We start from the raw sequence: 13,907 nt of genomic DNA on the forward strand, positions 1-13,907 counted from the left end.
GAGGTGATCCCTGAACATTAAACAGCTTTCTTGGGTCCCTCTTGCCTCCAGGGCTTTATCCCACGGTGCTCTACCAAGCAGATCTCTGAAGAGACCAAAGTCTGCTCTCCTAAGTCCAGAGTAGCGAGCTTGCTGTGCACCTTCCTCGCTGCCCCAAGGATCTCGAACTCCACCATTTCATTGTCACTGCAGCCAAGGCTTCTCTTGAGCTTCACATTCCCCACCAGCCCCTCCTTGTTGGTGAGAACAAGGTCCAGCATAGCACCTCTCCTTGCTGGCTCCTCCATCACTTGGAGAAGGAAGTTGTCATCAATGCATTCCAGGAACCTCCTGGATTGCTTATGCCCTGCTGTGTTGTCCCTCCAACAGATAGCGGAGTGGTTGAAGTCCCCCATGAGGACCAGGGCTTGTGAACATGAGGCTGCTCCTATCTGTCTAGAGAGGGCCTCATCCGCTCATTCTTCCTGGTCAGGTGGCCTGTAGCAGACCCCCACTATAATGTCACCTGTCCCTGCTCTCCCTTTAATCCTGTCCCATAGGGTCTTGGTCAGCTCCTCATCCATCCCCAGGCATAGCTCCATGCACTCCAGTTGGTCATTGACAGAGAGTGTGACACCCCCTCCTCGTCTCCCCTGCCTGTCTTTCCTAAAGAGCCTCTATCCTTCCATTCCAACACTCCAGTCATAGGAGCCATCCCACCTTAACTAGGGAGAAATCACTGTGCTGATAATAACTGTCTATCTTGGCAACAGACTTTCAAAGAGTACTGTACTACGTAATTCTTCACATTAGTCTTTAGGAAATATGGCAGTGTCACAATAGATGGTTTAAGGCCTCTTAGAGCGGACTAGAATAGTTCATCAGTATTCCTTTCACAGAATTTACAGTTGAGATGTCAGCCTCCAAACTCCAGGTGTAAATGAGGGCAATTGTACAAGGAAACCTTTTTGCTACCACCCCTAGAAAGAGAGTTGCCACACCCATGCTAGGGACGCTGAAGGAGAGGCACGAGGCTGCAATAATATTTACATGTATTTTCAAAAGCAGTTGGTGATACAGTGTGATGATTCTACTCTTCCTTAGTGTGTGGTGGGGTTTTGGTAGCAGGGGAGGGGGCTGCAGGGCCGGCTCCTGTGAGAAGCTGCTCGAAACTTCCCTGGCTCCAAGCCTGACCCACCTCTGGCCAAGGCCGAGCCCATCAGCGACGGTGGTAGCGCCTCTGGGATAAAAGATTTAAGAAGGGGAACCTGCAGCAGGGGAGGAGATTGGAATGTGAGCGGATCCCCTGTGCAGTGAGGTCAGTGAAGAAGGAGGTGGAGGAGGAGGTTGGTGCCCCCGCAGCCCATGGTGAGGCGGCAGGCGGCCCCCCCCAGCCACGGTGGGGAGCGGGGGAGCAGATGCCCACCTGCAGGCTGTGGAGAAGCCTGCGCCGGAGCAGGGGGATGCCCCCGAAGATGGCCGTGACTCCATGGGAAAGATCGGCCCATGGAAAGGAACCATGCCAGAGAAGTTGGTGAAGGGCTGTCTCCCGCGGGAGGGACCCCACTCTGGAGCAGAGGAAGAGTGAGGAGTGCTCCCCCTGAGGAGGAAGGAGTGGCAGAGACAAGGTGTGGCAAGCTGACCCCGACCCCCATTCCCCGTCCCCCATTCCCCATCCCCCTGTGCCACTTGGAGGCGGGAGGTGGAGAGAACCGGGAGTGGGGCTGAGGCGGGAAGGCGGGAGGGCTCGGGGGAAGCTGTTCTCAGGTTGGGTTTTACTTCTCATTATCCTTGTTTTGATTTGATTGGTAGTAAGTTAAATTGATTTTGTTTCTTCCCCGAGTTGAGCCTGTCTTTTGCCTGTGACCATTAAGTGGTGAGTGATCCCTCCCAGTCCTTGTCTCGACCCACGAGCGTTTCTTTATATTTTCTCTTCCTCATCCTACTGGGGCTGGGGTGCGTGTGGGGGACAGGGGAAGGAGTGAGCGAGCAGCTTCGTGGTGCTTTGTTACCGGCTGGGCTTAAACCACAACACTTAGTCACAGACTAATCACCACCACAAATGTCCCTTTCAATGCAATATATCAAAGCTATTGACCACTTGAACAAAGGAAATCATTCTGTCAGTGCTTCCTTACTGAGGCGATTTCTAAAGCAACATTACTGTCTTTTGATTATTTGTTTATTAAAAAGGCAAAGGAAGCATACATGGAGACTTCTAGGCCGCAATTTAAATGCAGCATCAAATCAGAAGGAATATAGCTTGCCCCTTAGCAGCTGCTAGATGGCTTCTGGTCCATCAGGGCCTCTAACATGGCCCTTTGGAGCATAATGCAATAGGCCTGAAGGCTTAGTGGTCACAATCTTGGTTTCACACATACAAGGGTGCCCATGCAGGGTGATATTTTGGATTACACCTTTTACTGTGTTAGAATGGAAAGGTGCATCTCCTCACTGCCAGTCACTGCTCGTGTGATTTTGTCAAACCATAAATATCAATACTAAATACTTTTAAAAACCCACATAGCTTTCTAATAGTATTTTCAAATCTCAGGATGGAAGCAGCATGTGTTTTAATCAAGTCCAAAAATCCAATTTCTACATGCTGATTTGAGTGTGATGCTATTTGTAGCTTCTGTCCTGAACTGGGAATATCACTTTATTACATGACATCTTACCATCATCCTTGTCAGGTACAATAGTAATTCGAGCTCTTGGGAATTCTGCACCAATTCTTCCACCCATTGGCATGCTCAGCAAAACATCAAAGGTCTCAGCCTCTTCATACAAGGAATCATCTATGACAACGATCCGACACATTTTTTCTCGTTCATCTTTGTCAAAACGTAGAATGCTGTTGTGATCCTCAGGCCTGGATATGTAGTCAGAGTAAGAAAGTACAGAGTTTGGGACAGTGCCAGATGCTGTTCCTGTGGCATAAAAGGAAAAAAGTTACTATACATACCACGGTTATAATGATCCCCTCACAGGAGTTGAATTTTATTTTCATTATCTTTTAATTTCTATTTACTTTTAGGTGACAAGATGAGCTGAAACCTCTGACCAGGCTATATTTATGAGGCCCCTGGGCGAACTTCTTCTGTATATGATGCAATGCAAGCACATGGCTCCTCAAATTCATTTCCAGTTTTTCAGTCAGAAGGAATAGGTAGCCTATCACAACAGACACAAACTGACAAAGGAGACCCTGCGAGGATTACCAGTTAACTCCCTTAGTATATTTTACCCATTGAAGATAGTGGTGGACCAGAAATTAACTATAACAGACAGAATTTGATGACAACAAATTATTTTGATTCTAGGTTACGTCACCAAAAATGTTGCTTGATCTCTCTGGATGAAAAGTAAATAACAAAAGCACAGGTGTAGAGACTCCATGCTCTGCATGGATATAATTAATAGGAGATAGAAAGACAGAGGAAGGAGAAGCACGGCAATTAAGCAACATTATTTTATACCAATTTTTTCAAGTTACAAACAAGTAAAAGATATCCTGGGCAATCACTTCAGTGCTTTCAGTTCTCATCACTTTCAGAGATATATGGGGCTGCATATAAAAATCTTGCAAAAAGATAAAGAACACAGATCCTCTTCACCTCCTAACAAATGGCAGAAATTTGGAACATGATAATTTTTCAGCTGTATTCAATAATACTCTAAGACACATTACAAAGATGAATGCTTTTCCAGTTGAGACTGAAAATATTTAGATGAAAAAGTAATTAACAGAATTATAAACAATTTTATTATGCAACAGATGGAACAATTCTTTTTCCTTTTCTGTCTCTTTTCCATTTTGCCTTTTTTTTCCTATAGTAGATTCTGTTACCTTGTTGTGTGTAGCAGATAACCATCAATTCCTGGCTCACATCTCCACTTCTTCTGACTGGAATAAATAATTCACCAACATCTTCTTCAATAGTATAGGTGGACTGAGGAATAAAGACAGTTGATTCTGCAAAGAACAGACACATTTGTTTATGTAGATTTATGGCCTCATAAAGTCACCTGTAAAATAGCTAGGAGCATTTTAGCATATTCTGAAGTGCAACAAATAACTCCTATTTATCAGCGATGGCATTAGATTTTAAGAAAAACTTGGAGAGTGAGCAAAGTAGAGTTTCTTAGTCTTTCAGAAATGGAAAAGAAAATCAGATCATTAGGTCTCAATTCACAAATCCTTACTAAGTAGTCTCTAATGTGACTAATTTACTTATCTAGGGTTAATGGTGCAAGACAGTGTTTGGAGAATTTGTCCACAAGGTCTATATTTTTATTATTTCCATGGTGTTTTATTATTAACTGTTAATCACAGAAATATCAATAGCATAGCTCACACAGAGGCAGTGGTTCTTCAAGGCCATTCTTGAACTTACTGCATCAAGATAACCTTGAAAATAATTTGGCATTGAGGATGCAAGATTGAGCTCTTGCTATCTTATTGTGACTTGGACATTTGATTTGAATTCACTACATGTCTACGCTCCTGTTTTACTCACAGGAGACCTAGCCAATACAGTCAGTGAAGTGTGGAGAGAAATCTCACCCTAAAATGTATCAGACCAAAGAATGTCAGATCTGTTTTTCAGGGAAATGCATTTTAAACTCCTTCATTATTTTATACTCCTATAAAGAGATTGCTGAGTTTTATGCTGTTACTGGGATTCAGGATCAATTTTGTTCTTTTTCTCTCAAAACCTCATGAACCAAAGGTAGTTATGCACATAATTATAAGGCACCTTTACAGTTTCATTTGTATGACTACAATGCAAACAGGATATAATTCTGTATAATATCAAATCAAGTGGTATCATCTGACTGCACAAAGCAAATCTTTTATTTCAGAGTACTTTGGCAAACAATGTTCTGAAAATTGTCATGCGACTTCTTTGAAAACATGTGCCAGGTTTTATGTCTCCAACTGGAAAATGAATTCAACTACTAGCATGACTTAAGGTCAAAAGCCTGCCTTAAAAATGCTGTAATTCAGGTTTGATAAGATCTGGACACTTTCGTTATTCCAGCAAGTCAAAAATTCAATGTGAAAACCATCAAATCCCTACTTTTTTGTTTTAAAGTAAACCAAAAGGTAACACTAAGAAAAATCCAATTTGTTCCTTTTATTTCTCCCTTTAGAATTAAGTTGACAAAATTAAAAACTCTATCCTTCAAAAAAAAAAGCAGGAATCTGATTTGTTCTGTTTCCCGTCTCTCTCGTAATTATCCAACTAGGAGTAAAATGACACTATAGAAGTTTAACAGACCTCACGAACAACATAAAAGCCCAGAGGAGAATGATCTACACCATCTCACCTAGTATAATAAAACACATAGTTATGCAATCTCTTTTTGGAATAAAACATTAACTAATATCCCATACACCAAGGGGCTGGTATGGCTTTCCAAACAAGCTCACTATTTTGGTGCTAAGACTACACCATTCAAATCAATGAATTTTAAAACCATTTTCACTGGAAGCAGAATAAGACTTTTGATGGTTCCTATTCAGCTAGCTTCTGAACTTGTTATACCCTACGCTTTCATAGATTATTAGGAAACCCAGTCCTTCCCCTCAAAGTTCTCTCTATAATTTTCCTGTAGATAATCCTTGATTTGCAGTTATGCATTTGATTTTCTCCTATGCAACTTCACTTTATGTATAATTACTACAAATTCTCTGGGACTGCAAAAATTTTATGTTAATATAAGAAATAGAAAAAACTATTGTTGGCATTAAGAAGACTCAGACGATTATCTTGAATTGTGCTATCTCACTGCTCATAGAAAAAATAGATTTAACACATTTTCAAGTAATTTCTGTGTCTCATACATACTGCTTTTTAAGTTAAGCACTATTTTTCTCAGTGACTAAATATGGATGTCAGATAACCTCTGGTTTAACTTGCATTTGTAACTAGGAACTAAGAAACCTCTGACAATTTTGCTGCCCAGTCCTCTTCAAATGTGAATTAGGGAAGACTACATAAAACAAGCTGTTACAGTTGTCCAATGCTTGAAAGACTCCTTAAGGACAGTTTTGTGTGACCACAGCCCATGGGTTCAAGTGTCTGGATGCAGCTGAAAAGCAAAGCAACCAGAGTACATTCTACCTTTTTTTTTAATCAGTTTCTTTCTTCATTTACATTTCACTATAATTTTATTTGTTCTTGACACAGCTTGTGCTGTACTTGGTCTAGTGAACCTTACCCTTACTGAGCATCTCAGCTTGATGATATTAAGGCCTAACGGATGCAACTACTCTGCTTCAAGACCCTAACTTGTTGGGACCAACCATCCCGGATTTTCCTGTACCATCCTCTCCCACATGAATTACCATGGCAGAGTAAATCAAGTCAGCCTCCAGGCACCTGTGCAGATACGCTCTGTTTGCAAACACATTGAATCAAAAAACTATTGTACCTAAAATGAAAACAAAACTAAACAAAACAAAAACTCTAGAAATAATATATCATAGGAAAAAATGCAGGTATTTCATCAAAGCATGCTATCTTAGTTACATATTCATGAATCACTTAAAAGTGATAGAGGACAAACAGCTACCCAATGTGTACCTAAAAGGAAAACAAAACTAAACAAAACAAAAACCCTAGAAATAATATATCATAGGAAAAAATGCAGGTATTTCATCAAAGCATGCTACCTTAGTTACATATTCATGAATCACTTAAAAGTGATAGAGGACAAACAGCTACCCAATGCCCAGGTCTGTCTTCAGAAATATTCTGAGGAAAGGTAAGCTTTACTATCCACCGTTACACATAGCATTTGCCCTCCAGTTTATCTTTTGGTATATGAACATATTTGCAGTAAAGTTCTGGAAAGGTTCTTACCATCTCCTGGGTCAATAATTTCCACCGTGGATACATCAGGAAATTCCAGAACTGCCATGACAGGCTCAGAAAGAACAATCTGAAAGGACTCAGACTGTTCATGTTCACCATCACTTAAAATCCGTACTCGCCACGTAGCTAAGGTTTGGCCAGGATTAAACTGCACCTGCTTCTGGGCTTTTCCTCTGAAGTCTTTATCTTTCTTGGCAGTACCATCTTTGGTGCCAATACCTGCCAAAATCAGAAATTCAGGTCATTAAAAACATCACTTGTAACTTTTCTCTCATTATGTAACCTTTAAAAAAAGAAGTTTTAGAAAAATATACTTTTCACAACCTGACAGTGTTCAAGCCAACTCTGTTACTCTTGATCAATTTTATATTGGTGTCACACATAGAGGTGGAAGCACATCAACTAACATTATGAAAGGCACTTTGGACAGAATTAGCCAAAGTAAAACTAACTACTAGAAAAACTCTACATTCTCTGAGGTTACAGACAAGTTTCCATTTCTCCGTAATTCAACTATGGATGCCCAAAAGGGCCAACAGATTTTCCCCTGCTTTTTAACATTCTGGGTTCTATTCTGTTCCAGAACATCTAAATAACATGTTGCCTGAAACCCTCAAAAAAATTTATTTCTCTTAGAAAAAATAAAAACACACTTGGAAAGTTCAGCCTTCAAGGGGAAAGCTAAGGAAAAACAAAGATACAAAGGAGTAAAACATATGGAATAAGGATGAAAGAAGATGTAAAATCTGAACCCTTGTGGCCATTCCCACTACAATAAGCATTTTTTTAAAAATTATTATCCTCTTATTTCAGTGTTTGTATAATGACAATCATTAAACTCAAATCAAGTTGAAACTTCAAAGCCATGGGACAAAATCCAACATAGCTGATCCCACAGAGACAGCACAGACCTTACAGCCTCAGACGCAGGCTGCTCTAAAATGGCTTTTCGCTCCCAGTTTAAGGCTGTCTGACAGGCCCTCATGGAAATTAGACAATCCTTCAGAACTATCTCCAACTCATGCATTTGGCCTCTGTTTGAACCCCACAATACCACTCAAATCTTAAAGGTCTCTCTCAGGTTTTCAGAAAAAACTTAAACGTTCTCCCTTCTCTGCCTGTTTCTTCCAACTGTATCACTAATGCATTAAAACATATCACCATTCCCTACAAATCTTGCCTTTCTTGCTTCCTGCTAGTGCCTCTTCCTAAGTCATAGCCAATATTTTACATAACCTCCAACCCTTCAGCCCCTTTGGCACTGCACATGGACCAGAAAGGCTAGTAAGCATCTTAACCAATATCTTTTATGTTCTTTCCAACTCTGTTATTCCATTTTGTAGGATTAAGGTAGTCAGAGGCAAGTTATTCAAACTGCTTTTGCTGGATTTGGAGTCAGCTCAATTCAGAAACTGAACTTGAATCCATAGGTAGAAAATTTTGTAAACACTCTATTTGAGGGATCAGAAGTCAAATCAGTATCTGTTAATCAGTACGAGTAATTAATCTAAACCACACATCTTTAACTTTGTATTTCATTCATCTCTTTTATTCTTTTAGTTCATTTAAAAGAAATATATTATCAAAGTTAGTTCACTGTTCAAAACAGAGCCTTTTAAGTTAGATTAGGTTAGTTAGTGCCTATATCCCTTAAATGTCATGCCAAAATAGGTGTCCTAACTACATCTCAATACCTGAAACTCAGATTCTTATTCAGAATGAGACTTAAACAGAAAACTGATTTCTAAGCATGAGCTTGTTCTCCATGCCAGGTAAATGGTTACATATTTCTGCAAAACCAGCTTTAAACTGAGTGCCTTTTCTAAGCAGTGTAAGCTCGCCATAGGTTTCGAAATGAAACTGTACAAGGATAATGCTCCCTGGTCCAAATGCATCACTAGGAAGAGGATGGGAACAGATCCAGAAGTTAGAGATAGGTGTGAGGTTGCAGAATGTGATAACACAATCTTTTTTCACCTTTTCACTCCCCAGACAGTGCAAACAGCTTTCAACAGCTCCTGTATCAGCCTCAGTTGACTGCCAACATTGAATGAAGAAAATGACCCTAATGTACATAGCTGCTAATCAGGCCAGCTCACAATAGCCTTACTGGAAAATGATCTATGTTTATTGTTGTTGTCTTTCCAATTGCTAAAACTGTGTTTTCTCATTACAGGAAAAATAAAATCTGGACAGGAACTGTAGTCTGTGAGACAAATACAACAGTGGTATAAAACAAATCAAAGAAAGAAGGACAGGGTCTTGGGTTGTTAAGTCAAAAATTAATTGCAGAAGACAAAAAAAAAGTGAAAATGTCATCATATAACTGAAGAATATACTTAGCATAACAAAAGAAACATAATAAATAAACATACTCCTTTGAATCTAGCTTGCTTAGTATGAAACACCAGTAAAACAGTAAAAGGATATAGCTGTATTGATACATTTTATCAACTAGCTGGCCAGTGATTTATAGAAGCAATTGATAAGGTTAAAATTGAACTTACTTATAAAAGAGGTTTCTCCCAGGTAACCTCTCCGTTTAAGAACAACATCAAGATATCTGGAGTCTTCATTTACTAAATAATATTCCTTTTCTAAGGAGATCCACGCCCAGTTTAGGCGAAAATGTTGATTCTTCAGCTTATTGCCGCCTGCAAAACAAAATTAATATAATTAATATAATATATTAATTAATTTTTCTTTTTTGTTAAATACTACTTTGTCTTTTGAGGTTAATGTAACCGGTATCCTGGGTAAGATGTGTACCTTAGCTGGACATTACAATCCAAAGGTTTTAAAGATTTAAAACTAAGAAATAACAAGTAAAGACCTAAACCATGAGACATTTAGTACATATAGGAGTAAATTTTATCTTAGATACATACAAACTAGTCACACTTATTCCAAACTATGCTAATTTTCTTCTTTTTTCATGGGAAAAAGAGCAAGAATTAATCACAATATATTTGGGATCTCTTTTTGAGAAATTACAAAAATTGTGGACGATCCAAGTTTCTGCAGAACCGTATTGGTATTTCCAAATAACACACAACGTAGGACATCACACAGAACTTCCTTGATATGATCAGACTGCCAGAAGCACTGGAAGACCCTTAGTATCCTGAGAAGCTGGAGATGATACCTACCATCTTTTAGACTGCATGCAGCCTGCTTCTAAAACTCAATACTTTGGTCACTAAATCTAACAATTTCTGCTCTTATTGGCTTAGAATTTATGCATCAGCACTGTATGATTTTAGCAACAGCTTTCATATCTTCCTAGGAAATGGTTTCAACAAGATTAAGTATCCCCGATACATGCCACAGTTTATAGCTATGCTGATGCCCTCCTAAGCTTACATGCTTGTAACTCTTGGGCAAGTATGATTGCCTGTGTCACCTAAGAAGATTTAGAGAGATACAAATGCTTACTGGAATTCTCTTAAACTATTTTGCAATGACTTATCTTCATGATATCATGAATGCCGGCAAGTGAGAAGGTGTTCAGATGTGTTTTGAGAGTCAATTTTCAGTAGACCAAAAGATGTCCTCACAGTTCTTTTTACACAGGCACAACTGTAGCAACATGCTCTTGGTGAAGAAAGCAGACTCCAGGGATCCTTTCCAAGGTCTCTACTGTAGCAGTAGCACAACAGCTTCCCTGCAGTCTCACTGAACATGGGTGGTTTCTGTGCACTCAAACACTGGGAACTGAAAGCACAGGACAGCAAGCAGTACACTCAGCTAGGGAAACTGAATGGTTAACATGGACCAAGTCAGCATCTCTGGCTGGCAGCTGTTGATGGCATTGTCCTTAAGTTGAAGACTGCATTTCCTCTTACAATAATCGGGACAACCTTCACAGTCCTTCTCAAACACAAATGCCCATATATTTATCAACAAAAGTAGGCTCCCTTTTTGAAGCCAAAGCAATACAGGAATACTGGAAGCATCCCTCAAAGTTTTGGAGGGGATGATATGGAAGTCATTTAACTCCAGCTGCAAAACACTAAGCACCAGCCTAAAATCTGCGCATGTCTCAGCCTAATCTCTTCCTCCCAGCAGAAATGAAGCTGGTTTGTCTACTGTTAATGGGATTTGTACAACTGTAAAACAACAGGAAATTTTTATTGAAATAGCAGGCTTCATGGAATTTTTCTTAGTCTAAAAAGCAATCCAGAAACAACAAATGCAAACAGATGGCACTCTAAGGTCCAGTTTAATATGTTACTTTTTTTTCAGTTGGAAAGGCAATAGCTGAAAAGAGCTAGCACCCATTTCATTGACTATAAGCCAAGTATTTGTACAACAGACTGAATATCTCAAATCAGATTAACACATTTCTGATAAAATATAGCATAGCTTTACTTTCTCATGTACAATTTACCTCCATCTGTTCACTGATTTTGCACAGTAAAAAGGCATTTCTTGTCAGTGTAGGGATTCTGGATGCCACAGATAAAAAGGCATGACAAATCAAGTTCTGTATCATCCTATTGGATATGTTTGTTATTACTCAGGAGAATCCTCTAATTTCCATAGCAAGAATAAAATAACCTGTTCAGCTCACTGAAGGCAGATGCTTACTTAGCAACTGTCTTCTGGGAACATTGGCTTGTTTGAGAGGCTGTAGTCTGATTTCTTTCCCACAAGGTGCTGCTACAGAACAAGGTTTGCTCAGGTAACAACTGCCTGAAATGTGCAAGGAATTCCCTTTAGAAAGTCCCTTTAACACTTCCGTACACAAGTCAGTGGATAAAGTAATTCCTCTGAACAGCAGAGAAAGAGAAACATATCTAAGTATTTCACTTCACTCATGGCTTAATTACTGGAGAAAGAGCCAAATGGAGGTTGGTTTTCCTCTTCCAGTTTCTTCCATTCTATACCTTGAAAAATTAGGCAGCCCTTCCATATGCTTCTACTCTGCTTCAAAGACAAGCCTCTATATCTCTTTAGTGACCTGTCTACGAGAAAAAACCAACAACCATACTTGTGTAATCTCACATAAAGGCAATGGTCCTGTGTAAACAAAAGGAGGGAAATGGTTATTGGAGTATCACCCTGCACTCCTTGCCCTGCTTCTTTCTGCTCTTTTGATCTCTATTGTTACTGACAAAGGGGAAGGCTACAAACACACATACCAAAAACTGTAATGAGCACGACAAAAAACCCAGTAACTATAGTGTTAGCTATAGCTGCCCTTACATTAGGTTAGCCATATGTTATGTCTTCCCATTAGTTTACTGGGACAAATGCAACAGAATATGTCTTGCTCTTTCACCTAGTGAGAAAAGCCATTTGTGTGCCACCCTTGAACACACTGCCCAATTTAAACATAATATGACAGAGGGATGAAAGTTTTTAAGATATAAAAGGAATGAAAATTTATTGCCAGTTAGAGGAGAGAGAACCTATTAGTATCACTCCTGAGAAAAAATACTGCTTCATGAGTGTAGGGGTCGGTGTTCGGAAGATCTCGCGATGTCACGGAAAGTTAGAGGGTTAGTCGCAGCCTTGTGATGTACCTGTAACCCCACCTCCCCTTGTTAGTATAAAAGCAATTAACTGCGCAATAAAAGGGGGAAGTTGGCGCTCACACTGTGTGTGTTATCTGTCTCTTTCCCTGGTCCGGGCCGACCAGTGATCTAAGCGTGGCACCTTGATATGTAGCGAACGCTACACATGAGCTTACTAGAAATGAGAATGTCAGACACTGGAAACCCCCACGGTGAAGGAAAAGCTTCTAGCAGAGTTTGTATCTTTTTAGACATAAGAGATTCCAGCCAGGGGTTGGAAGTAATATGAAATCCAGCATAATTTGTTGTACTGTCCAAATAACTAATAGTTTAAATGTACTGTGGACACAGGCACACGATCTACAGCTTGCTTACACACAGGTCTCTTGTGTTTCATCTCTAGTGTCTTAAATAGTTCAACCCTAAATGTAATCTATATTTGCACATAATTACTGAACATATCAAAATTACTATACAAGAGAAAAAATCCCAGCTGTTAAAAAGGAACAGTCATATGGAGAAATTTCAGTAGCCAACTACCAAACCAGTTCATTCCTGTCATTGATGCTATGGAAAATGTTGAAGTATACTGAGTTAGAAACCTAATGAGAGGATGAAATTCAGGAATCAAAAAGTAGAAGAAAGGCAATATGAAAGAAAGATTTAATATTGTCTTAATTCCACCTATTTCTTGCTTTCAGCAGTTTCTTTCTATTTTTTCTTAGAGTAAAAAACCCAACCAACCAAACAAAAAAACCCAAACAAAAAAGTATTATTTCTAGGGGGCTTTCAGCAAGCCTCCATTTCTACAGGCCTACTTCTGCCCCTGAAATATATATGGTTCACCTTTTAGAATGTGCAGTACTTAACCCATCAGATTTCGAATTTTAAGAAAAGAATATAGATATTTTAGATCTTGCTTTCTTCACTTCATGCTTTTTGTGTTCAGAAGAAATGTCTTCTAAATTATACAAACCATTTCATGGTCCAAAGTACCCAAAGAGTAAAACAAATGTTGTTGCTGTTGTTGTTGCTGTTATTACAGACCTCCAACACAGTAGAGCAGGAAGCATACAATACATCTTATCTAATTTCAGGTATTTATTTTTGGGCTAGAAATCCTAAACTGTCTTTACAGCTAAAACTGAGAAGGAAGCATTTTGCAAGGTTATGACTTATTTTAGGCATCTATTTTTGAATGAGATTAGCTGTGCCTCAAAATAGGCAGAAATATGTGCATTTTTCCTCAGCAGCTGCTAAAGATGCCTGTTGTGACCAGTTAACATTGCAGACATTTTTATTATGGTCATCTAATGCTGGGTAAGAAGACTTCCACCATGCCTGAACTAGATGAAATTGGGCCTTTTCTACAACATAGAAGAGCCAAGCACCATGCAAACATAAGGTCTGTAAGGAATATTAAGAGCACAGCTTTCAGAAATTATAAAATAACAGAAATAAAATTGCACATGCCATTTTAATTTGGTTCTCTATTAAATTATCTCCCCTACAATAACATTTCTAT

General features: G+C 39.3%; 1 protein-coding gene across 1 annotated transcript in view; it reads right to left on the reverse strand.

Annotated features, from left to right (window-relative positions):
• Nucleotides 1-13,907, reverse strand: part of FREM2 (FRAS1 related extracellular matrix 2) — a 139,592-nt gene that overhangs the window by 57,556 nt on the left and 68,129 nt on the right. The window contains exons 3-6 of the mRNA XM_075050503.1: nucleotides 9,371-9,517; nucleotides 6,852-7,082; nucleotides 3,830-3,955; nucleotides 2,658-2,909 (exon numbers count right to left, since the gene is read on the reverse strand). Coding sequence (XP_074906604.1) covers nucleotides 2,658-2,909; nucleotides 3,830-3,955; nucleotides 6,852-7,082; nucleotides 9,371-9,517 — 756 coding nt within the window. The remainder of the gene's footprint in view (nucleotides 1-2,657; nucleotides 2,910-3,829; nucleotides 3,956-6,851; nucleotides 7,083-9,370; nucleotides 9,518-13,907) is intronic.

Source organism: Buteo buteo, chromosome 18 (assembly GCF_964188355.1).
Source record: "Buteo buteo chromosome 18, bButBut1.hap1.1, whole genome shotgun sequence".
Taxonomy (NCBI): domain Eukaryota; kingdom Metazoa; phylum Chordata; class Aves; order Accipitriformes; family Accipitridae; genus Buteo; species Buteo buteo.